Source organism: Oncorhynchus kisutch, linkage group LG9, assembly GCF_002021735.2.
Source record: "Oncorhynchus kisutch isolate 150728-3 linkage group LG9, Okis_V2, whole genome shotgun sequence".
Taxonomy (NCBI): domain Eukaryota; kingdom Metazoa; phylum Chordata; class Actinopteri; order Salmoniformes; family Salmonidae; genus Oncorhynchus; species Oncorhynchus kisutch.
Genome location: NC_034182.2, coordinates 9,709,217 through 9,733,718, shown reverse-complemented (window position 1 = coordinate 9,733,718; position 24,502 = coordinate 9,709,217). Strand labels below are relative to the sequence as shown.

Below are 24,502 nucleotides of genomic sequence, written 5' to 3'. Positions count from 1 at the left end.
TTACGTCTATATTATAGACCTGAAGACTGGGCAGGTGTAAGCAATATACGACAAGATCCATTTAACCTATGAAAGGGCTTGTTGGAGATCTAACTCTATGAGTGCTAACACCTACCATCTCACTGAATGTGACGCAGCTACATTTGAAAGCCCAGCTTGTGACAGGGTGAAAGGTCATGGCTGGGAGGGTCTCACCTAGGTCCTCTGTGCTCATCCAGGTGTATGTGACAGGCTGGGCTGATGGGCTCAGGGCGGAGGCGTAGGGTCACCACGTCAAAGGGGACCTCAGCACGGTAGTCCTTCACCCAGGGACTGAAGGGGGGGCTGAGGGTCAGAGGGGGATCTGTGTACAGTTGTCTGAGGTGGGGGTCCACACACCGCTCTGATACACACCACAGGGAGAGAGAGAAAGAATGGATTATAATACAGATGAAAAGGCTTGCATACGTCACGCCGTGTGCCGCTGTATTTTTCTAATTCAGAATACTTTTACACATTTAACCATCAGAAGTAGCATCAAAGAACAAAGATGGTTATCTAAAACATGCATGCTCAGTGTGTGTGTGTGTGTGTGTGTGTGTGTGTGTGTGTGTGTGTGTGTGTGTGTGTGTGTGTGTGTGTGTCCATTCAAAGGGATTAAAGATAAAGACATTCACACAAACACACACACTATGTAATGGGAGGAATGTTAATAACAAGGTCCACACGTGTTGAGCACAAGCCCAGAGAATGCTCTCTTCCTCTGGAGGCAATTGACTCTGGTGTGTGCCAACTTCAAGCAGTTTGCAGATGCAGTGGGCACAGTAGAGCCACCTACCCACCCTCCCTGCTCGAAGCACCGCCACAACGCTAATATTTTACCTTGAACACTGCAGCAGAAGCCAACTCCTCTGCTCTTTCGTCCGCGTGAGGCTACAATACATCGAGTTTCCCAGGGAAGCTGTGAACCCAGCTGTAGCCTATTGCATGATTGTGTTTATGAGTCAGTTATTAAAGAATGTGAAACAATGTTGTGTATGGTAACTATTGCATGATAGTGTTCATGAGGTGTACGTTTACTGCTTTTCATTAAATCATGTAGGGCTAAAATATTGCTATGGCCTAAAATAAATGTTGTTCATATGGGCAGAATATTGTAGCCTAGGCCTACATAAATTCGTTAATATGGGTATATAAAGTGTGGCGCCTTGAACGCGCCTCAGCTACAGCATTTGTTTGTCTGAAAGGGTACAAAATGGCTTTTTAAATGCCGCCGCGAAACCTTCTCTGAACGGGTATTTAACCTGTCCGTAAAGGAATGCGGCTTCTGAAGCGGGGCTAAAGTCCATCACTAGAGCAACCAAAACTGTCAATCAAATTATCTCGCGCTAGCTGTAAGCAGCCTGCCTGTCTGCTGCCTGCGCGCAGACCACTCACTCCTAAAAAGTACTTTGAAGTTTGTTAAATACAATGACTTTTAGTAGAAAGAAAACACATCTACCATACTATAAAAACAACAAGAAACAGCACATCAATCAGCAACGTTTATTGTTGTCAGGGAAACAATACCGAACATTCTATGCCTGAGCAGAATTTGACTGTCTGAAAAGGTACAGATGATTTTTTTTATTCTGGAAGGTTATCAATTGTTGTGATCGACCGGTTACAGTAAAGGCGTCATATGTATGAAAATGGTTCGGTTAACTTGGAGTTAACGCCGTCATGCGCCCTCGGCATTCGAAAGCATCATATTCCGTGCACTTCCAGAATTATTTATTTGCGGTCTGTTGTTCCAGTCTGTTGGTGTAGCTTTCATGCGCCTGGATATTTTTCCACGCACAGAAGATACATTCGAGTTCCATTGCTTGTTCTGCTCCTCTGAGAATAATGAATAATGAGGGTAGCAGTGCAAGATAATTTAAAGCAAAATATTTGGATTATTTGCATAAGAAAGACTTGCAATTCGATTGCTGGACTATCATAGCCATCCATCCAGTATTTTTTAAAATTGAAATGTCGGCCTTTTACGAGGTACATTTTTTCTGCATTAAATTATTATTATTATTTTTTTATAACTGATCAAAATTAGATATGCTATAACCTACAACATTCTGCTCATATGAACACATTTATTTTAGGCCATATAAAGAAAAGCTATGCATGATGTAATGGCAAGGACCAAACAGAAACATTGTTTCACATTCTTTAATAAAAGACTCAAACAGAAATAGGCTATATAGCAGGCTTCACAGTTTCCCTAACAAATAGGCCTATAAGGAAACTAGACGAATATCGACAGTGTTGAGTGAGCTAGAGGGTCTGTGCTCGGTGTTGTACCTTCCACAAACAGTTTTGCCCTACAAAAAGACACGTAAGCTTCCCAGTGTGGAGCTCTGGTGAATTCAGAGCGTCACACTTCAAACCATTGAGATATACAGCATTCTAATTCCAATGCATTTCTATGCATCCTGTTGGTGAGGTGCTCCAGAGCCAGCCAATTAGCCGACACCTGAGCAGCGCCTCACCTTTGTCTCCAGGGAGGTCCTGGGAGCCTGAGTGTTGGTCCCACCCGGTCTGTGTCTCTGCTTCATTGGTCCTATGAGAAACATGGAAGACTGTCATTATTGAGAGAAAACAATGTTCCATTGGAACAGGGAACATCCACTCAGTCATTCTGAGGATTGTCCCTGCAATAAAAGAAAACCAAAGAGCAATGACAGACTTTAAGCCCTCTAATAAACTGACCTTTTTATAAGTCTCTCAATCACATTTACAGTCTCACACAAACCAACTGCACAAATTCATAAATATGGATATAGTAAAAACACACAAACTTTCCTGGCCAGCGTCAACATTCCAATTGGTTCCTAGCCTACAAGAGGTCCAGAGGTGTTTATCAGCACTTGTTATAACTCTCACCCAATCAAAGTAAACTATACTGGCTGTATAGTATACAGATACTCTCTCCTTTTTCTCTAGCCTGATAAACTCTCCCTTTTCTTCTCCTCCACACCAGTTCCCTTCACTTCCCACATCCAGCACCCTGTTCCCCTTCCACTCCTCTTCCAAACCCTTCCATCACCAACCCTTCCTCTACCCATTACCATCCCCATTCCACCACTACCTCCCTCTCTTTCCTCCCATCATCCTCATCATTCCGCCTGGTTCCCTGCCCGTGAGTGTGCTACATGCTCCTAGCTCCGTGCTCAGCCCCAGAAGTCAGACCAGCCCGAGGGCAGAGGGAGGCTGTGTTCTGAGTGCCAGCAGCCCAGCTCCGTGCCACAGCCCTGGGAAGGATGGGAGGCCAGATGGGGCCCGCCAGTGGAGCCAGTACCCAGCCAAGAAGGGATTTAACCTAATTCTGTTCCAGTTTGAGTGGATTGTGCCTGAAGCTCCTCTCTCCTGCTACAGCCAGACTAACGCACATGTGCCAGGGGCTTAATGAAGGGATGCTTAGGAGAGGTTGAGGAACGAAAACCATCCTTAAATTCAGCCAAGTTTATTCCCCCCAAGACCAGTCAGTTGTCAGTTTTTTTTTTGTTTGGTCTATCCTTTCCAAATATATGGAGAGTAAAACAACACCAAGGAGATTGAGCAAGGTAACAGAACCTCATGTGAACTGATTGACATATGTGTGTGTGCGTGTGCGCGTGTGTGCGTGTGTGTGTGTGTGTGTGTGCTCACCTGTAAGTCTGGTTCCTTTGCTCTGTATAATGAGAACAGACTCTGTCCAACAATGCTGAGAAATGCAGCCCACTCCCAAACTCCTCCGCTCTAGGGAACGATCGAAAGAGAAAGTCTTGGATAGGAGAGCGCTGCGGAGAAGCTGCGGGATAAAGCTGGATATAGACAAGTTTTCAATTACTGGAAATACAGACACTCTAAATAACATGATTACAATCTGGAATCACTGCAAGTGTTCTGTAACATTGATTACATTATGCTTCAGAATGAATCTGGTTATACTCTATACAGTGCATTTGTAAGTATTCAGACCCCTTCCCCTTATCCACATTTGGTTACGTTACAAGCTTATTCCAAAATGGATTACATATTTTTTGTACCTCCTAAATCTATATAGAATACCCCATAATGACAAAGCGAAAACAAGTTTTTAGAAATGTTTGCAAATGTATTACACATAAAAAAACAGAAATACCTTATAAACATAAGTATTCGGACCCTTTTCTATGAGACTCGAAATTGAGCTCAGGTGCATCCTGTTTCAATTGATCATCCTAGAGATGTTTCTACAACTTGATTGGAGTCCACCTGTGGTAAATTCTATTGATTGGACATGATTTGTAAAGGCACACACCTGTCTATGTAAGGTCCCACAGTTGACAGCGCATGTCAGAGCAAAAAAAGAAAACCATGAGGTCGAAGGAATTGTCCGTAGAGCTACGAGACAGGATTGTGTCGAGGCACAGATCTGGGGAAGGGTACCAAAAATGTGCAGCATTGAAGGTCCCCAAGAACACAGTGGTCTCTATCATTCTTAAATAGAAGAAGTTTGGAACCACCAAGACTCTTCCTAGAGCTGGCCACCCGGCCAAACTGAGCAATCAGGGGAGAAGGTACTTGGTCAGTGAGGTGACCAAGAACCCGATGGTCACTCTGACAGAACTCCAGAGTTCTTCTGTGGAGATGGGACAACCTTTCAGAAGGACAACCATCTCTGTAGCACTCCACCAATCAAGCCTTTATTGTAAAGTGGCCATACGGAAGCCACTCCTCAGTTAAACGCACATGACAGCCCACTTCGAGTTTGCCCAAAGGCACCTAGAGGATTCTCAGACCATGAGAAACAGGATTCTCTGATGTGATAAAACCAAGATTAAACTCTTTGGCCTGAATGTCAAGCGTTACATCAGGAGAAAAGCAGGTATCGCTCATCACCTGGCCAATACAATCCCTACAATGAAGCATGGTGGTGGCAGCATCATGCTTGGGGAAGTTTATCCGAGGCAGGGACTGCGAGACTAGTCAGGATCGAGGGAAAGATGAATGGATCAAAGTACAGAGAGAACCTTGATGAAAACCTGCTCCAGAGCGCTCAGGACCTCAGAATGGGGAGAAGGTTTACCTTCCAACAGAACAACGCCCCTAAGCACACAGCCAAGACAACGCAGGAGCGGCTTCGGGACAAGTTTCTGAATGTCCTTGAGTGGCCCAGCCAGAGTCCGGATTTGAACCCGATCGAACATCTCTGGAGAGACCTGAAAATAGCTGTGCAGTGACGCTCTCCATCCAACCTGACAGAGCTTGAGTGGATCTGCAGAGAAAAATGCGAGAAAATACCCAAATACAGGTGTGCCAAGCTTGTAGCATCATGCCCAATAAGACTCAAGGCTGTCATCGCTGCCAAAAGTGCTTCAACAAAGTACTGAGTAAGGGGTCTGAATACTTAAGTAAATGTGATATTTCAGTTTTTATTTTTAATACATTTGCAAAAATGTCTAAAAACCTGTTTTTGCATTGTCATTATGGGGTATTGTGTGTAGATTGATTAGGCTGTAACGTAACAAAAATGTGGAAAAAGGCAAGGGGTCTGAATACTTTCCGAATGCACTTTAACAGAGAGTAATGTGGAATAGAGGTTTACCAGTTCAAATGGCCCTGGTGTCCTCAGCTGACGGAGGAACTGCAGGAGGAGGAGAGTCTGGTGTTCTGGTAGACAGAGACCGTATGTCCCCCCACAGCCACCATACTGACCAGAAACATACCAAACAAATTGTGAAGGTCAGTGGAATTATGATACCCATACAAATTTCCCTCTGAAATTGTCATGTTAAAAAGAGTCCATCGTCGTTGCCCTCATAGATTGAGTGATTTATTAAGTTAAAACACAGTTGTTTAGTACCCTCTGTCCATCGTCTGTCTCGGTGTGTGAAGGGCTCTTCCGTCTGGCCTGTCCATTGTGTGCTGGGAGCAGGAAGAGAAGAGCATCTTCCAGGATGAACTCTTTTGTGATCTGTCCGTCAAACCCTGGGTCCCTCAGCCCATCAAAGTGCAGGTCAGTCTCAGCCTTTCAGACAGGGATTATGGGAAACTTTTAGCAATGGCTTTCATTAAGGGACGGTACTGAGAGTAAGCATGTTCTGCCACCTAGTGGATATATGAGTTATCTTAATACCTTTGGAAACGTATGAATGGGTGCCAATTGGTCACATTGAACCTTAAGAGACATGTTGGTTTCCCTAAGATGAGTACATGGAACAGGCTATACAGCCTACAGAAGGAAACATCATCATGTTTATTAGTGGCTCGGTTTATAGGAGTGGAACCAATGGATACCATGTTTGGAATCTGGAAAAAGGGGAAGGCATCTCTGGGTCAAACCAATTAAAATACTTCAAAGGAGGCCCTTTAAGTGAAATGGCTTTTATAACTGCGACTAGTTGTATCACTCAGCAGTGTCCATAATGGGTATGTCTGTGTGTGAGTGCACATGTGTGTTTGTATGCAACCCACATGTATGCAGCACAACAGCTAAAATACTGACTCTCTCTTCTCTGCTCAACTCGGAAGTTACACTACATGACCAAACGTATGTGGACACCTGCTTGTCGAATGTCTCATTCCAAAATCATGGGCATTAATATCTAGTTGGTCCTCCCTTTGCTGCTATAACATCCTCCACTCTTCTGGGAAGGCTTTCCACTAGATGTTGGTACATTGCATCCATTCAGCTACAAGAGGTCTCGTGAGGTCGGGCACTGATGTTGGGCGATTAGGTCTGGCTCGCAGTCTGCGTTCCGATTCATACCAAAGGTGTTCAATGGGGTTGAAGTCAGGGCTCTGTGCAGGCCAGTCAAGTTCATCCACACCGATCTCAACAAACCATTTCTGTATGGATATCGCTTTGTGCACATTGTCATGCTGAAACAGGAAAGGGCCTTCCCCAAACTGTTGCCACAAAGTTTGAATCCCAGAATCGTCTAGAATGTCATTGTATATTGTAGTATTAAGATTTCACGTCACTGGAACTAAGGGGCCTAGCCCGAACCATGAAAAACAGCCCCAGACCATTATTCCTCCTCCACCAAACTTTACAGTTGGCACTATGCATTGGGGCATGTAGCGTTCTCCTGCCATCCACCAAACTCAGATTAGTCTGTCGGACTGCCAGATGGTGAAGCATGATTCATCACTCCAGAGAACGCGTTTCCACTGCTCCAGAGTCCACTGGCGGCGCGCTTTACACCACCCAGCCGACGCTTGGCATTCCGCATGGTAAACTTAGGCTTGTGTGCGGCTGCTCGGCCAGGTAAAAACAATTAATGAAGCTCCCGACGAACAGTTATTGTGCTGACATTGCTTCCAGTGGCAGTTTGGTTGTGTTGCAAACGAGTTGTGTTGCAAACGAGGGCAGACATTTTTTACGTTTTTCACCATTCGGCAGTCCCGTTCTGTGAAGTTGTGTGGCCTACCACTTCGCGGCTGAGCCATTGGTGCTCCTAGAAGTTTCCACTTCTACAATAACAGCACATACAGTGGACCAGGGCAGCTCTAGCGGGGCAGAAATTTGACAAACTGAATTGTTGGAAAGGTGGCATCCTATGACGGTGCCACGTTGAAAGTCACAGAGCTCCTCAGTAAGGCCATTCAACTGCAAATGTTTGTCTATGGAGATTGCATGGCTGTGTGCTCAATTTTATACACCTGTCAGCAACGGATGTGGCTGAAATAACTAAATCCACTCATTTGAAGGGGTGTCCACATACCTTTGGATATATAGTGCATGTTGACATCTTTGAATGTTGCAATCTCACAGTCTTATGGCACCACCTAGTGAGTACTCTAAAACAGCATCAGTAGAGACCGGCTACAGTAGTAATGTGCCGATCAAGTAATAACCCCCTCTTACCTTCACTATGATAGGCAGAAGGGAACCACTGAACTGAAGAGTGAATGTCATCAGCTGGAAACACAGGAGACACCACCTACAGGAGAAACAGTCACATAGAATAGTGACAAATCAGAACAATGTACAAAGATGAATAATTGAACAGTTGTGAGGTTGATCCGAGGGTGGCTAACCTGTGCCGAGAGCTAGGCTCCTCATTGGTCAATGCTGCCACCCTCAACACCTGACCTATGACCTCCTTCACATGGTCCAAGGCCTCATGGGATGCATCAGGACCCAGCTGCTGCAGAAGAAAGGGCTTGAGCTGAGAAGAGGAGAAAGCGAGAGTAAAAAAAAAAGAAAGACAGAAAGAGAGAGAAAATGGGATAGAGAAAGAGAGGGGGAGGATAAAGAGAGAAAAGTTGTCAAGAGTTAAAAAACAAAGTCTGAAGAAGTTCAAGTCTGTACCCAGCAGAGTTGGATATAGTCCAATTTAATTATAACACCTCAGTATCAGTCAAATAAATAACTGATTCGCTCTCCTATGGAGAGATTCCATGTCATATTTAAAAGGAATTGATCACATGCTACGCACTGCTGCGGCAAATAAACACTTGATACTCTGTTCCAACAGGTGGCAGTAATAGTCAACATTCGCTAATCCACAACCCCAGTTTTGATATGACAGATGAAAACTCCAACCACACTCTCAGTCCCATCAATATTACTTCTAATAGATCTAATCTAGTTAGATTTCATTTAATCTGACAGAGACAGATTTCATTTGAGATAATCCCAATAAGGTGCCAGTGAGTGACGGTTGGACAGGGTTGGGAATCAGGCATTACTGTACTCAAATCCGAAGCATGTGGCGTGTTTGGCTAGTCCACAGCAACACATGCATGCGCATGGGTGATTTTGCAATTTCGTGCACTTTGGCCCGGCAAGCTTTCGGGAAATTAAAATGTATTGAAACACCATTTTAACAGTATTATAATCGTCTTTGATTTGTTTAGAAATAATATCTGATAATGGCTGCGATTGTATTATTCAGGAATTGATATATTTTCGTCATTTTTCTCAGACAGCCATAAACAAATGTCATTTCCATCACATCATTAAACATCCATTTAGTTAGAAAATTAAACATATACATATAATTGTAACACATTTCTTATACATTTGTACATTAACTTTGCATATTATTTTAAGTGCTTTTTAAAGATTTTCCTCAAATTAATAATTCAACACAATGCCTGAATGTATAAACTTGCCTTTGTGACAGCTGAAAATATTTATTTATCATAAAAAAAATAGTGTCATTTCCACCCAACCTTTTTGTGAGATGATGATAACAACCATATGATTTCCCTAATCTAAAACAAATCAATCAATGTAAATTATACACAATATATTAATTTACCTAAAAATATGGGTGTGGTGGAAATGATATCTACGTAAAAAGAACAACTTATGAAAACAATATTTTATTGCAAACACTTTGAACAACAATCATTGTAGAACATTTAATTAATTTAAGAAAAAGTAAGATTCGTAAAGTGGGCAGCGCTCAAGGAAGTAGGCCAGTGTTTTTGAGAGATGAGCCCAGATTGCAGAGGGGTCATCCGCATAGAAGAGCTCAGTGAGCAAAGTGAAACGGTATCATTTGTGGTATGTCCAACAGAGGTGTGGAGAGTCACCTGCATGTGAGAATCACCAAAGTGAACTGCCTGGATTTCACTGGTGTATTTACGCAGGTAGTTCTCAGTGGTACAACTTTGGTTTTAGAAGTGGGGGGGAAATAATTATAATAATTTGTTTTATCCTGTCGGATGAACACTCCAAACAGCCTACCCGACCTCGGAGGTGTCTGCATGGTCCTAAAGCACACCGTTGCCTCATTTTGTATTACATTTAAATAAAACTGGAGGGGACAAAAATGCAATTTCAGAATGTGAGAGGGATATGCCCCCCCCCCTGTCCCCAGTCAAAGTTGCGCCCCTAAATTCTCTGCAAAGTCAATATGCACGATGATCTCCTCTTTCCTCAGATTCTCTTTTAATTCTCTCAGTTTGGAGTATTGGTGTCGAACGTTGTACATGCGTTTCCTCAACTTCTCTTTCAATCCTTTGAAGAAGTCCTCCAGAAGAATATGCAGTGCTCCACATACCTTTTCTTATACTGTCAAATGTACAGTGACCTTCTCCATGTTTCCCTCTTCAGCTTTGTTTTTCCACTCAAACCACCATGTCTGCTCACCAGCATCAAAGTCAGATGTTTTAAGCTCTTTGGCTTGGCAAAGGGAGCACTGTGTACATGCACTCTTTCTTCAGGTTCTCACAGCACAACGACTCAATAAGGTTCTCATTGTTGCTGCAGCTGATCACTTTGTGATGCTGTAGTTTGTCCGCCATGAACTGGAGGTTGGCGTGGGTTTTGCAGAGACATGTGTCCCTATCCCGGACTGTTGCCTCTGAACAAATCCAAATTCTCTGTTTGCAGCTTTGACCAGGCCATACTTTCTCAGGATGTTGCCTGTGAGCATTTTTGAGGCCACTTGTTTGTCCTTGGCACTGTCCATTTTTTTAAATACTTTTGCTTTAACTCTGCAATGATGGCATTTTGAAACAATAAAATCCTTCTCAAGTTCTTCGGAGTTCCCTTCATTTTCTGTTTTATCTTTGTCTTTAGGGAATCTTTATCCATTTTCTTCATCAGTTGATCATACCTTTTTTAGTATATCTCAGTTTTCCGTTATGCTTTATCAGGTTTGACATTTGTTTTTGAGCGACCTCTTCCAACCTTTTTCCTTTTAGCAAGTATTAGACTTCTCATTCCTGTTGCACATGATGAGGAAGGGGTATCAAGGGCGTGCATCAGGGCAGGTAAGTTAGGGGCAAGTATGATGGCCTCACGTTCTGGCTAAAAGTCATCTGGCGACTAAGGTGTTGTGTTGCCTGATAGGTAGGTCTCCATTGCAACTGTTCTCTTTAAAGTCTGTCTTCTATTCCGTTGGTTGCATTTCAATTGCCATCTCTTCCTTTGTAAGCTCAGAGATATATATCACTTCTCCCTTCTCTTTTTTCTTCCAGTATCTCTCCCTGTCTTTTTGCAGATGTTCCTGGTGTTGTATAGGATCATTTTTTATTTTGTTTCTATGTCTGTGACCTCTGTGCTGTTTTATGTGGCATCTTCTAAAAACAAAGAAAAATACTACTTAAGTTTTCCAATAGTCACACCCTGGAGCATTTTCTAGACTAAAGCAATTTAAAACATGATTAAATAAGCCTAAAGTAATAACATAATGGATTTGTCATTTCCACCACTTCCTGTCATTTCCAACACAGGTAAGGTTGTGATGGAAATTATGCTTCTGCTGTTTTTGGATAAAAATCTGACTGCTTAGCATGCTTTGTCCAGTATTATAACTAGCATATGTTTTACACTAAATACATCAAATATATTTGAAAAATCAAAATTCCACCACAAATTAAAGAAATTGTAGCCTGTTTGGAAATGACTGACGATAAAACATATTCTCTACACAAGCAATATTTACCTAGATTTTTCTTCAACTTCTGGACATCACATCTGGAACAACTGTCCTCTGCAGACATGTGATTCTGTGTCACAATACGTTTCCATGGTAATTAAATGAACATTCTCTTGACAAAACTTTATTTAACCTATTTAATCCCATAGGTCACTAAAAAACGTTTTCAGTTATAAGGCTCTAAAAATGTTACTGAATGATCTATCAATGCATTTCCAGCACATATTGAAATAATAAAGGGTCTCAATGAATGATGTGCAGTGTCACATGTTTAGTGTAAATTGTCACATGACCAGAGCTGTTTACTTCCTGGTTGCACCATGAGAAGAGGATGGCTGCATCAAAGCTCCCAAACAAAAGGTTAGTGAAGTATGTTAAAATAAAGTTAGGACAAAGTTTTTTGGTACACATCATCTTTAAGGTGTATAGTATTGATATATGCATTTGCAATTACTCAACTTTGTTCAGTGTGGTCATAGAATGTGTAAATATGTAGACGGCAACAATAGTGACCAAGCGGGATAACACAGTGCATCATACACATAGTTATACACATACATAGTTCTTGTTTTACCTAACTTTCTACTCTGTTCTTTCTTTTAGTTTCACTTTGAGTCAAGTTCAGGATATGTTGGATCTAGGTGACTGCCCAGACAAGGCATGCAACATTGCAGTTATCCCTCAAAATGAGAAAGATGCTGTCCTGAGTGATTGTGATAGCGATGGGTCAGATATGGAATGCATATGCTGAACCTATGCAAACAGATCATGACAGGAACAATGTTATCAGTGATGATGACCTACCCCTCACCCCCCCATCCACAATCTTCCCCACCCCCCTCCATTGGTGATAATGAAGAGCCAAAAGGCCTCTACCCGCCAGAGGATCCAGTCAGAAGAGCCAAGGGCCTCTACAAGCCATAGGGGTCAGCCAGAAGAGCCAAGGGCCTCTACAAGCCATAGGGGTCAGCCAGAAGAGCCAAGGGAAAAGCTGCAGGTGGTCAAAAATAAAGATTGAGGGTTCAAACGATCGAAGAGGCCTGCCACTGATGTGATTCCAAAACACATAGTATACAGCCCAAATATGCAAAAGTTTGGCACGAAACCACTGGGCCATGGAAGGAGATGTTTACTGGCTGCTACTGTTGAAGATCAGGCAAGATATGACAAAGCTTCTCACTGGCCAATCAACACGATGCACCGGTTCCAGAGAAGTCGTCATTGGGACAAACGTATTACGTATGCATGTGAGAAATGCAAAGCGCCACTGCACATTGGGTGCTTCAAGATATACAATGGACAGTAGAAAAGGAGATAAGAGCGAATGAAAAAGGGCTGAAAAAGACATGAAAAGAAAAAAAGAAAAGTCGATAAAGGGTGAGTAGAAGCAGTACAACGGACTCTAGGAAGAAAAGAAAAGTCGATAGAGGAGAAGCAGTACAACGGACTCTAGGAAGAAAAGAAAAGTCGATAGAGGAGAAGCAGTACAACGGACTCTAGGAAGAAAAGAAAAGTCGATAGAGGAGAAGCAGTACAACGGACTCTAGGAAGAAAAGAAAAGTCAACGAAAAAGACAATCAAAATGACTGAAATGTCTTTGGAAAAGAAGGTCAATTGATTCAAGACATCCTGTATGACAGTAGGTCTGACTGATCGTAGTTCAAAACAGTGATGCACAAACTAATCTTGCACTTGGTTCTGAAGCCTAACTCTATTATATATATATATATATATATATATATATATATATATATATATATATATATATATATATATATATATATATACACACACACACACACACACACACACAGTGGGGCAAAAAAGTATTTAGTCAGCCACCAATTGTGCAAGTTCTCCCACTTAAAAAGATGAGAGAGGCCTGTCATTTTCATCAAAGCTACACTTAAACTATGACAGACAAAATGAGAAAAAAATCCAGAAAATCACATTGTAGGATTTTAAATTAATTTATCTGCAAAATATGGTGTAAAATAAGTATTTGGTCACCTATAAACAAGCAAGATTTCTGTCTCTCACAGACCTGTAACTTCTTCTTTTTCGAGGCTCCTCTGTCCTCCACTCGTTACCTGTATTAATGGCACCTGTTTGAACTTGTTATCAGTATAAAAGACACCTGTCCACAACCTCAAACAGTCACACTCCAAGCTCCACTATGGCCAAGACCAAAGAGCTGTCAAAGGACAACAGAAACAAAATTGTAGACCTGCACCAGGCTGGGAAGACTGAATCTGCAATAGGTAAGCAGCTTGGTTTGAAGAAATCAAATGTGGGAGCAATTATTAGGAAATGGAAGACATACAAGACCACTGATAATCTCCCTCGATCTGGGGCTCCAGGCAAGATCTCACCCCGTGGGGTCAAATTTATCACAAGAAAGGTGAGCAAAAATCCCAGAACCACACGGGGGGACCTAGTGAATGACCTGCAGAGAGCTGGGATCAAAGTAACAAAGCCTACCATCAGTAACACACTACGCCACCAGGGACTCAAATCCTGCAGTGCCAGACGTGTCCCCCTGCTTAAGCCAGTACATGTCCAGGCCCGTCTGAAGTTTGCTAGAGAGCATTTGGATGATCCAGAAGAAGATTGGGAGAATGTCATATGGTCAGATGAAGCCAAATATAACTTTTTGGTAAAAACTCTAGTCGTCGTGTTTGGAGGACAAAGAATGTTGCATCCAAAGAACACCATACCTACTGTGAAGCATGGGGTGGAAACATCATGCTTTGGGGCTGTTTTTCTGCAAAGGGACCAGGACGACTGATCCGTGTAAAGGAAAGAATGAATGGGGCCATGTATTGTGAGATTTTGAGTGAAAACCTCCTTCCATCAGCAAGGGCATTGAAGATGAAACGTGGCAGGGTCTTTCAGCATGACAATGATCCCAAACACACTGCCCGGGCAACAAAGGAGAGGCTTCGTAAGACGCATTTCAAGGTCCTGGAGTGGCCTAGCCAGTCTCCAGATCTCAACAGCCCCAAAACATCACTGCTCTAGAGAAGATCTGCATGGAGGAATGGGCCAAAATACCAGCAACAGTGTGTGAAAACCTTGTGAAGACTTACAGAAAACGTTTGACCTCTGTCATTGCCAACAAAGGGTATATAACAAAGTATTGAGATAAACTTTTGTTATTGACCAAATACTTATTTTCCACCATAATTTGCAAATAAATTCATAAAAAATCCTACAATGTGATTTTCTGGAATTTTTTTCTCATTTTGTTCTGTCATAGTTGAAGTGTACCTATGATGAACATTACAGGCCTCTCTCATCTTTAAGTGGGAGAACTTGCACAATTGGTGGCTGACTAAATACTTTTTTGCCCCACTATATATATATATATATATATATATATATATATATATATATATATATATATATATATATATATATATATATATATATATATATAATTGTATTTTGTTCAATGTAGGCCTCTACTTGCATGCATATTCTACAGGCTACCTATCCTACATGTTACCTTTATGTTCAGTGGGAATGAATCACACGACTGCTATACAGTTGTTAGTGAATGTTGCACTAAAATGTCAATGACAATGTTACAATGAATATTGCACTGAAGTACAAGTTCAAATGTTACAATGAATTTACAATATTAATGTTTCAGTACATGTTGCACTAAAGTAACAATGTTGAAATACGTTGATGGTTGTTGTCTTGTTGTCTTTGCTCTCAGTATTCATATCGTGTTGTATAAGGGTTTTTGATGTGTAAAATAGTCACACTAGAATGTGACGGGACATTCTTGTGGCAATGCTGGGGACTGCTAGTGACAGAGTTTTAAATGTGTTAATAACTGGGTTGGGATTTATAAGAACTTTGATAACTGCATATGAGAAATATGTTATTTCAGTATACGTAACATTATCCCACCGGTCACAATTGTGACCGACCATAAAACACACTTTTTCACCTACTTATCCATTAAAATTTCAAAAAATTGATGATTGATTACCTCAAAGGGTTACTAATGACACTTGATTTGGATATTTTCATGTCTGGGAAAAATGTGGGATTAAATGGGTTAATGAGGAATTTTCCCTCAGTGGTGAAAATTACACCACTACCAAAGGACAGGTATATTTTGTGTAAATAACAATATAAAGGGCATACTCACAATAAATATTGAAATAGATTTGATTTAATTGACATAATGTGTAATTATTCATGTTTTCTCAAAGAAAAACATAGTAGAAGCTCAAAAGCCTGGGTCAGGGACAAGGGCAAAACAGTGAAATTGAGGTATAAAATGCATCTGAAAAGTAGCTAAAATACTTGATAGAGGCGTTGAAAAAATATATGGGGTTATTGGAGTGTGAACTTCACATATAAAGAGTAAAAACTATATATTTTTTTAAATAAAATCCCCCAAATTGACCCTGAGTACATAGAAGTTCCCATAGTTGCAGAATTACCCGGATACACGAACAAACAAACACTGAACACTATTAATAGGGCCTTTTAAAGGGGACTGGAAGTCTCCGGAGACAACAACATCATAATGGCAGTAGGATCAGGATGTTCAGAGCTCCAGATATTTGGCATGGTTTTGGTCATCTGGTGACTCAGCTAGTGTGAGTTACAGAGACACGTAGGAGATGTCAACGAGAGGTTAACTAGTCAGAAGAGATATGAGATTGGATAAGATTCGATAGTTGATTGGAATAACAGAGTGGAAAGTTGGGTTATTGGAAAGGAACACTATGGTTTACTGTGTTTCTGCCAGGGAGAGACCGTTTTGGCAGTAGTTTTGTGTATGCGTGTGTGTGTTTGCACATGCTCCAATATTTTAGCATGTTTACGACTAAAGAAGCACAAAAACAACACTAGGCCTGAATGTAACTTTAAGAAATAACTGGAGAAAATAAATAGCAAAAGCATTATGTTCCCTTAAAGCTATATATCCAATCTATCCATTATACTGCATGTGCAGACAGAGTGTATCCACTTGGCCTGTTTGCAGCACAGTGTGAATTGAAAGCCCTAAGTTCATTTACGAGCAATATGCTAGGAACGCACTTAGCCAGCTATCACACAACCCTCCACTACACAGCTGTAACAGCCTAATCAACATCACATGGAGAAAATACGCAGGGCAAACATTCTGGAGAATTCTGAAGAAACAAGCTCAAGCTCAAGATCTGTACTGTATATATATATATATATATATACCCTATTTTATTGAATATGGCCCTACACAAACACTACCGTTCAAAAGTTTGGGGTCACTTACAAAATGCCCTTGTTTTTTAAAGAAAAGCTATTTTTTTTACGATTAACATTAAATTGATTAGAAATACAGTGTAGACATTGTAAATTACCATTGTAACAGGAAAAGGCCGATTTTTAATGGAATATCTACATAGGAGTGCATTAAATAGTACCTGCAAAACACCAGTCTCCGGAATGCTGGCCTTCTAGGTAGAGTTCCTCTAGGTAGAGTTCCTCTGTCTGTGTTCTTTTGCCCATCTTAATCTTTTTATTTTTATTGGCCAGCCTGAGATATGGCTTTTTCTTTGCAACTCTGCCTAGAAGGCCAGCATCCCGGAGTCGCCTCTTCACTGTTGACGTTGAGATCAGTGTTTTGCCAGTACTATTTAATGAAGCTGCCAGTTGAGGACTTGTGAGGCGTCTGTTTCTCAAACTAGATACTAATGTACTTGTCCTCTTGCTCAGTTGTGCACCGGGGCCTCCCACTCCTCTTTCTATTCTGGTTAGTGCCAGTTTGCGCTGTTCTGTGAAGGGAGTAGCACACAGTGTTGTACGAGATCTACAGTTTCTCGCATGGAATAGCCTTAATTTCTCAGAATAAGAATAGATTGACGCGTTTCCGAAGAAGGTCTTTGTTTCTGGCCATTTTGAGCCTGTAATTGAACCCACAAATGCTGTAGCTCCAGATACTCAACTAGTCTAAAGAAGCCAGTTTTATTGCTTCTTTAATCAGGACAGCAGCTTTCAGCTGTGCTAACAGAATTGCAAAAGGGTTTTCTAATGATCAATTAGCTTTTTAAAATGGTAAACTTGGACGAGCTAACACAACGTGCCATTGGAACACAGGAGCGATGGTTGCTGATAAATGTAGGTATTCCATTTTTTTTTTAAATCAGCTGTTTCCAGCTACAATAGTCATTTACAAAATAAACAATGTCTACACTATATTTCTGATCAATTTGATGTTATTTTAATGGACAAAAAATGTGCTTTTCTTTCAAAAACAAGGACATTTCTAAGTGACCCCAAACTTTTGAACGGTAGTATATATATATATACTACCGTATTGCCAGTAAAAAGTTTGGACACACCTACTCATTCAAAGGTTTTTCTTGATTTTTACTATTTTCTACATTGTAAAAGAATAGTGAAGACATCAAAACTATGAAATAACACATATGGAATCATGTAGTAACCAAAAAAGTTTTAAACAAATCAAAATATATTTAATATTTTAGATTCTTCAAAAGTATCCACACTTTGCCTTGATGACTGCTTAGCACACTCTTGGCATTCTCTCAATCAGCTTCATGAGGAATGCTTTTTCAGCAGTCATGAAGGAGTTCCCACATATGCTGAGCACTTGTTGGCTGCTTTTCCTTTACTCTGCGTTCCAACTCATCCCAAACAATCTCAATTGGGTTGAAGTCGGGTGATTGTGGAGGCCTGGTCATCTGTGACAGCACTCCATCACTCTCCTTGGTCAAATAGCCCTTACACAGCCTGGAGGTGTGTTTTGGGTCATTGTCTTGTTGAAAAACAAATGATATTCCCACTAAGGGCAAACCAAATGGGATGGCGTATCGCTGCAGAATGCTGTGGTAGCCATTCTGGTTAAGTGTGTCTTGAATTCTAAATAAATCACAGACAGTGTCACCAGCAAAGCACCCCCACACCATCACATGTCCTCCTCCATGCTTCATGGTGGGAACCACACATGCGGAGATCATCCGTTCACCTACTCTGCGTCTCACAAAGAATTGGCAGTTGGAACCAAAAATCTCACATTTGGACTCATCAGTTCAAAGGACATATTTCCACAGGTCTAATGTCCATTCCTCATGTTTCTTGGTCCAAGCAAGTCTCTTCTTCTTTAGTAGTGTTTTTTTTGCAGCAACTCGACCATGAAGGCCTGATTCACGCAGCCTGAACAGTTGATGTTGAGATGTGTCTGTTACTTGAACTCTGTGAAGCATTTATTTGGGCTGCTATCTGAGGTGCAGTTCATTTCAATGAACTTACCCTCTGCAGCAGAGCCAGTTTCATCATAGCGCTTGATGGTTTTTGCGACTGCACTTGAATTTTCCAGATTGACTGACATTCATGTCTTAAAGTAATGATGGACTGTTGTTTCTCTTTGCTTATTTGAGATATTCATGCCATAATATCGACTTGGTCTTTTACCAAATAGGGTTATCTTCAGTATACCACCCCTACCTTGTCACAACACAACTGATTAGCTCAAACGCATTAAGAAGGGAAAAAAATCCATGAATAAACTTTTAACGGCACGCCTGTTAATCGAAAAGCATTCCAGGTGACTACCTCATGAAGTTGGTTGAGAGAATGCCAAGAGTGTGCCAAGCTGTAATCAAGGTAAAATGTGGCTACTTTTGAAGAATCTAAAATATTAAATATATTTAGATTTGTTAACACTTTTTTGGTGACTACGGTACATGATTCCATATGTGTTGTTTCATGGTTTTGATGTCTTCACTATTATTGTAGCAGTAAAAATAAAGAAAATCTCTGGAATGTGTAATTGCGTCCAATCTTTTGACTAGTACTAATATATATATATATATACACACACACACACACACACGTACACAGCTGAAGTCGGAAGTATACATACACTTAGGTTGGAGTCATTAAAGTTCACATTTCAACCACTTCACAAATGTCTTGTTGGCAAACTATAGTTTGTGCAAACTATAGTTTGTGCATGACGAGTAATTTTTTCAACAATTGTTTACAGACAGATAATTTCACTAAATCTCAATTCCAAGGGGTCAGAAGTTTACATATACTAAGTTGACTATGCCTTTAAACAGCTTGGAAAATTACGGCATGGTTTTAGAAGCTTCTGATAGGCTAATTGACATCATTTGAGTCAATTGGAGGTGTACCTGTGGATGTATTTCAAGGCCTACCTTCAAACTCAGTGCCTCTTTGCTTGACATCATGGGAAAATCAAAAGAAATCAGCCAAGACATTAGAAAACAATTGTAGATCTCCACAAGTCTGGTTCATCTGTGGGAGCAATAGCGCTCAGGAAGGAGACGCGTTCTGTCTCCTAGAGATGTACTTTGGTGCGAAAAGTGCAAATCAATCCCAGAACAACAGTAAAGGACCTTGTGAAGATGCTGGAGGAAACAGGTACAAAAGTATCTATTTCCACAGTAAAATGAGTCCCATATCGACAATAACCTGAAAGGCAGCTCAGCAAGAAAAACCGCCATAAAAAAGCCAGACTACGGTTTGCAACTGCACATGGGGACAAAGATCTTACTTTTTGGAGAAATGTCCTCTGGTCTGATGAAACAAAAATAGAACTGTTTGGCCATAATGACCACCGTTATGTTTGGAGGAAAAAGGGGGGAGGCTTGCAAGACAAAGAACACCATCCCAAATGTGAAGCACGTGGGTGGCAGCATCATGTTGTGGGGGTGCTTTGCTGCAGGAGGGACTGGTGCACTTCACAAAATAGATGGCATCATGAGGTAGGAAAAGTATGTGGATATATTGAAGCAACATCTCAAGACATCAGTCAGGAAGTTAAAGCTTGGTCGCAAATGGACAATGACCCCAAGCATAATTCCAAAGTTGTGGCAAAATGGCTTAAGGACAACAAAGTTAAGGTATTGGAGTGACCATCACAAAGCCCTGAACTCAATCCTATAGAAAATTTGCGGTCAGAACTGAAAAAGCGTGTGCGAGCAAGGAGGCCTAAAAACCTGACTCAGTTACACCAGCTCTGTCAAGAGGAATGGGCCAAAATTCACCCAACTTATTGTAGGAAGCTTGTGGAAGGCTACCCAAAACCTTTGACCCAAGTTAAACAATTTAAAGGCAATGCTACCAAATACTAATTGAGTGTATGTAAACTTCTGACCCACTGGGATGTGATGAAAGAAATAAAAGCTGAAATAAATAAATATCTCTATTATTATTCTGACATTTCACATTCTTAAAATAAAGTGGTGATCCTAACTGACCTAAGACAGGGAATTTTTACTAGGATTAAATGTCAGGAATTGTGAAAAGCTGAGTTTAAATGTATTTGGCTAAGGTGTATGTAAACCTCCGACTTCAGCTGTATATCACATTGAATATAATGCATTTATAACCCCAGTTACCTGGTGAACAGATTAGATTGAATAGCGTCCTCAGTACCTGTGTGGTGTAGCTGTCCATGTCTTCGTTTGTCCTGACCAGGCCCGTGTGATGAAGGAAGGCTGTGAGCGGCGTTACCGAGGTGACCAGGACATAAACCGTCACCATGGCAAAGAGGCCAGGGCTCACCAAGTTAAGTGTGGTGATAGCTGGGTTCCTAAGGGAAGGGAAAACATCAACAACGATAACATTAGCTAAGAAAATCAAACCCATTTATTTCAACAATAGACCCCTGCACATAACTGAGCTGTCAGTTTCGACTAAGGTAAACATGTTATTACTGGCAAAGTTGACTGACCAATCACCATGTGCCACATGACGAACATCTCCCAGCTTGGGGAGGGGCGATCCACAGGCAGATGGATTGATGCGTAATGCCAGGCCTGAAACAAAACACGGTTACAGAGGATCACACACACAAGTGATGAGAGACAGTAATCTGTAACTAGTGATGACATAGACGGTTGAATTTATCATCTATCCTATACTGTCACAAGGGGTTGACATCAGGGCCATTATCCGAGGTGGAGTAGAGCAGTTCCTTTTTTGCTGAGTTTGCATTCCTTGTGCTGGTTATGAGTTATGAAATAGTAGAGCAGCTGTGTGTGTGTCCTTGCCTAATAAGTGTCAATCCCTGTACATGTTATGCTTTGCATATCAACAGCCCACTGGGCACAGATGTCAATTCAACGTCTAATCCACATTGGTTCAACGTGATTTCCTTGAAATGACGTGGAAACAACGTTGATTCAACCAGTGTGTGCCCAGTGGGAGGGAGTGAGAGTGTGTTGTCATTCTCTGGCACCGTACTACTAATGAAATTTCCCACCGGTGGAAACATGGCGCCAGTAGAGAGGGTGTGTGTTCTAAGGCCCAAATCACTATCAGTCCTGGGCATGATCCAAACTCCTCTCACATTCCTCGGACTCAAATCATTGGCCAGAGAAGGATGAACAAAGCACTTAAATTCGAATCCGTTCTACTGGTAATCCACATCCCTCACATACGATATCTGAATCACAATCTAACGTTCAATATTTCCGAGTTCTAATGGAGCTAGATTCAATCCGAAAGACGGAGGAAATCAAACAATACTATATTCCCTGAAACCACACAAGACCCTGAATTAGGCCCAAACCAGGAAACGGACCCCCCTGCCCCTCCTCTCCTCCTGTACCTGGGACATGGCAGTGATTGTTGGTTGTGCCTGTGTCAGTCAGATTCACTCTGCCGTTTGTAATATAAATGATGTTCTCAAACAAAGGGTGGGCAGAGACCTGAGTCCTGGTCTAAGGAAGGGGGGTGGGCAGAGACCTGGGTCCTGGTCTAAGGAAGGGGGGTAGGCAGAGACCTGGTTCCTGGTCTAAGGAAGAGGGGTGGGCAGAGACCTGGGTCCTGGTCTAAGGAAGGGGGGTGGGCAGAGACCTGGGTCCTGGTCTAAGGAAGGGGGGTGGGCAGAGACCTGGGTCCTGGTCTAAGGAAGGGGGGTGGGCAGAGACCTGGGTCCTGGTCTAAGGAAGAGGGGTGGGCAGAGACCTGGGTCCTGGTCTAAGGAAGGGGGGGTAGGCAGAGACCTGGGACCTGGTCTAAGGAAGGGGGGTGGGCAGAGACCTGGGTCCTGGTCTAAGGAAGGGGGGTAGGCAGAGACCTGGTTCCTGGTCTAAGGAAGAGGGGTGGGCAGAGACCTGGGTCCTGGTCTAAGGAAGGGGGGTGGGCAGAGACCTGGGTCCTGGTCTAAGGAAGGGGGGTGGGCAGAGACCTGGGTCCTGGTCTAAGGAAGGGGGGTGGGCAGAGACCTGGGTCCTGGTCTAAGGAAGAGGGGTGGGCAGAGACCTGGGTCCTGGTCTAAGGAAGGGGGGGTAGGCAGAGACCTGGGACCTGGTCTAAGGAAGGGGGGTGGGCAGAGACCTGGGTCCTGGTCTAAGGAAGGGGGGTGGGCAGAGACCTGGGTCCTGGTCTAAGGAAGAGGGGTGGGCAGAGACCTGGGTCCTGGTCTAAGGAAGAGGGGGTAGGCAGAGACCTGGGTCCTGGTCTAAGGAAGGGGGGTGGGCAGAGACCTGGGTCCTGGTCTAAGGAAGGGGGGTGGGCAGAGACCTGGGTCCTGGTCTAAGGAAGGGGGGTGGGCAGAGACCTGGGTCCTGGTCTAAGGAAGAGGGGTGGGCAGAGACCTGGGTCCTGGTCTAAGGAAGGGGGGGTAGGCAGAGACCTGGGACCTGGTCTAAGGAAGGGGGGTGGGCAGAGACCTGGGTCCTGGTCTAAGGAAGGGGGGTGGGCAGAGACCTGGGTCCTGGTCTAAGGAAGAGGGGTGGGCAGAGACCTGGGTCCTGGTCTAAGGAAGAGGGGGTAGGCAGAGACCTGGGTCCTGGTCTAAGGAAGGGGGGTGGGCAGAGACCTGGGTCCTGGTCTAAGGAAGGGGGGTGGGCAGAGACCTGGGTCCTGGTCTAAGGAAGGGGGGTGGGCAGAGACCTGGGTCCTGGTCTAAGGAAGGTGGGTGTGAGCAGTCTAAATGACCTGAAGAGGGGCTGCCCCACCCAGGACTGCCCCAATGTCAACATTTGTGTGGGAGACGAGCCAAAAAGAAAGGACAATATTGTTTTAGAAGTTGGAGACAATCTGTTCTGTACAGGGAAGAGAACTCTAAACAAAGAGTAAACCGGTGGAGGAGAACACACAGAGGACCCTCAGTTATTGTCTAAGTCAAGCCCGTTGTTTGTCGTTATCTTCCTTCTGAGATATAATGAGATAAGTGTCCTCCTAACAGAGGACGAATATAAGCAGAGATGCATTGGGTCATTATTAACAACTTCTCTGAACTGATCGTTCTCAGAAAGCAAAATTATAGAGAGAGAGAGCAGGTATGAAAGCCCTGAAACCTTTTGAACAAAACAACCACGCATCTTCTCCAAAATGTATCTTCACCTCATCATCTACGGTTTCCACTGATACAACCTTAAATAGTACTAATAAGTAATTCAATTTATAGAAGTTTATACAATTTATAGAAGTTCTACAGGTCTAATTACATATGGGTCATTTCCATGAAAACACATCTGTATTTTAAATGTTTGCTAGCATTGGTCCAAATCTCTACCTTAAGGAACTCAAAGAGCTCGCCTGAAAACTAAAGGTTGTCTGGTAACAGGTGATGACTCACCTAGGTCGTGTTCATTAGGGCACACGACAGAAAATGTTTTCAACGTTTCTTATTGGACAAGTCTCCCCGTTTCAGTCAGTTGTCTTCAGTTTGGTGCATAATGAACACAGCCCAGATATCGTGTATCACTCAGTGCTCCACCTGTAGACTCACCTGCTAGCCGGCTGTCTGTCTGGAAGCGACAGAGCCCATCCACATCAGAGAAGGCCCCCACCAGCCCAGGTATCATGTTGACCTGAGGAGATGACAGATGGGATCCAGTGGATCCAAAGGCAACAAATTAAAGTTAGTGGACTTGTTTGAAGTTGAGGCCAGAGGACTTAGCCAGGTCCCAGATCTGTTTGTGCTGTCTTGCCGACTCCTATAGACCATAGTACTAGCAACAAACAGATCTGGGACAATGCTAAGGATGGTCCTATGCAGTCTGATGTTATGGGATGTTAGTGTTATAGGAGGGTGTGTAAAGGAGAGAGGGAGAAGGGAATGTGATGTTTGTTGTTGGAGGAGTTCACTGTGTGTTTTCCTGTCGTGT

The 24,502-nt window shown here is 42.5% G+C and overlaps 1 protein-coding gene across 1 annotated transcript in view; it reads right to left on the bottom strand.

Moving 5' to 3' along the window:
• The window catches only part of cped1 (cadherin-like and PC-esterase domain containing 1), a 74,244-nt gene that overhangs the window by 31,413 nt on the left and 18,329 nt on the right, over positions 1-24,502 (bottom strand). Inside the window, exons 4-13 of the mRNA XM_020491038.2 lie at positions 24,124-24,205; positions 21,115-21,199; positions 20,817-20,973; positions 8,023-8,153; positions 7,850-7,925; positions 5,843-6,007; positions 5,585-5,689; positions 3,664-3,818; positions 2,505-2,575; positions 196-382 (exon numbers count right to left, since the gene is read on the bottom strand). Coding sequence (XP_020346627.1) covers positions 196-382; positions 2,505-2,575; positions 3,664-3,818; positions 5,585-5,689; positions 5,843-6,007; positions 7,850-7,925; positions 8,023-8,153; positions 20,817-20,973; positions 21,115-21,199; positions 24,124-24,205 — 1,214 coding nt within the window. The remainder of the gene's footprint in view (positions 1-195; positions 383-2,504; positions 2,576-3,663; positions 3,819-5,584; positions 5,690-5,842; positions 6,008-7,849; positions 7,926-8,022; positions 8,154-20,816; positions 20,974-21,114; positions 21,200-24,123; positions 24,206-24,502) is intronic.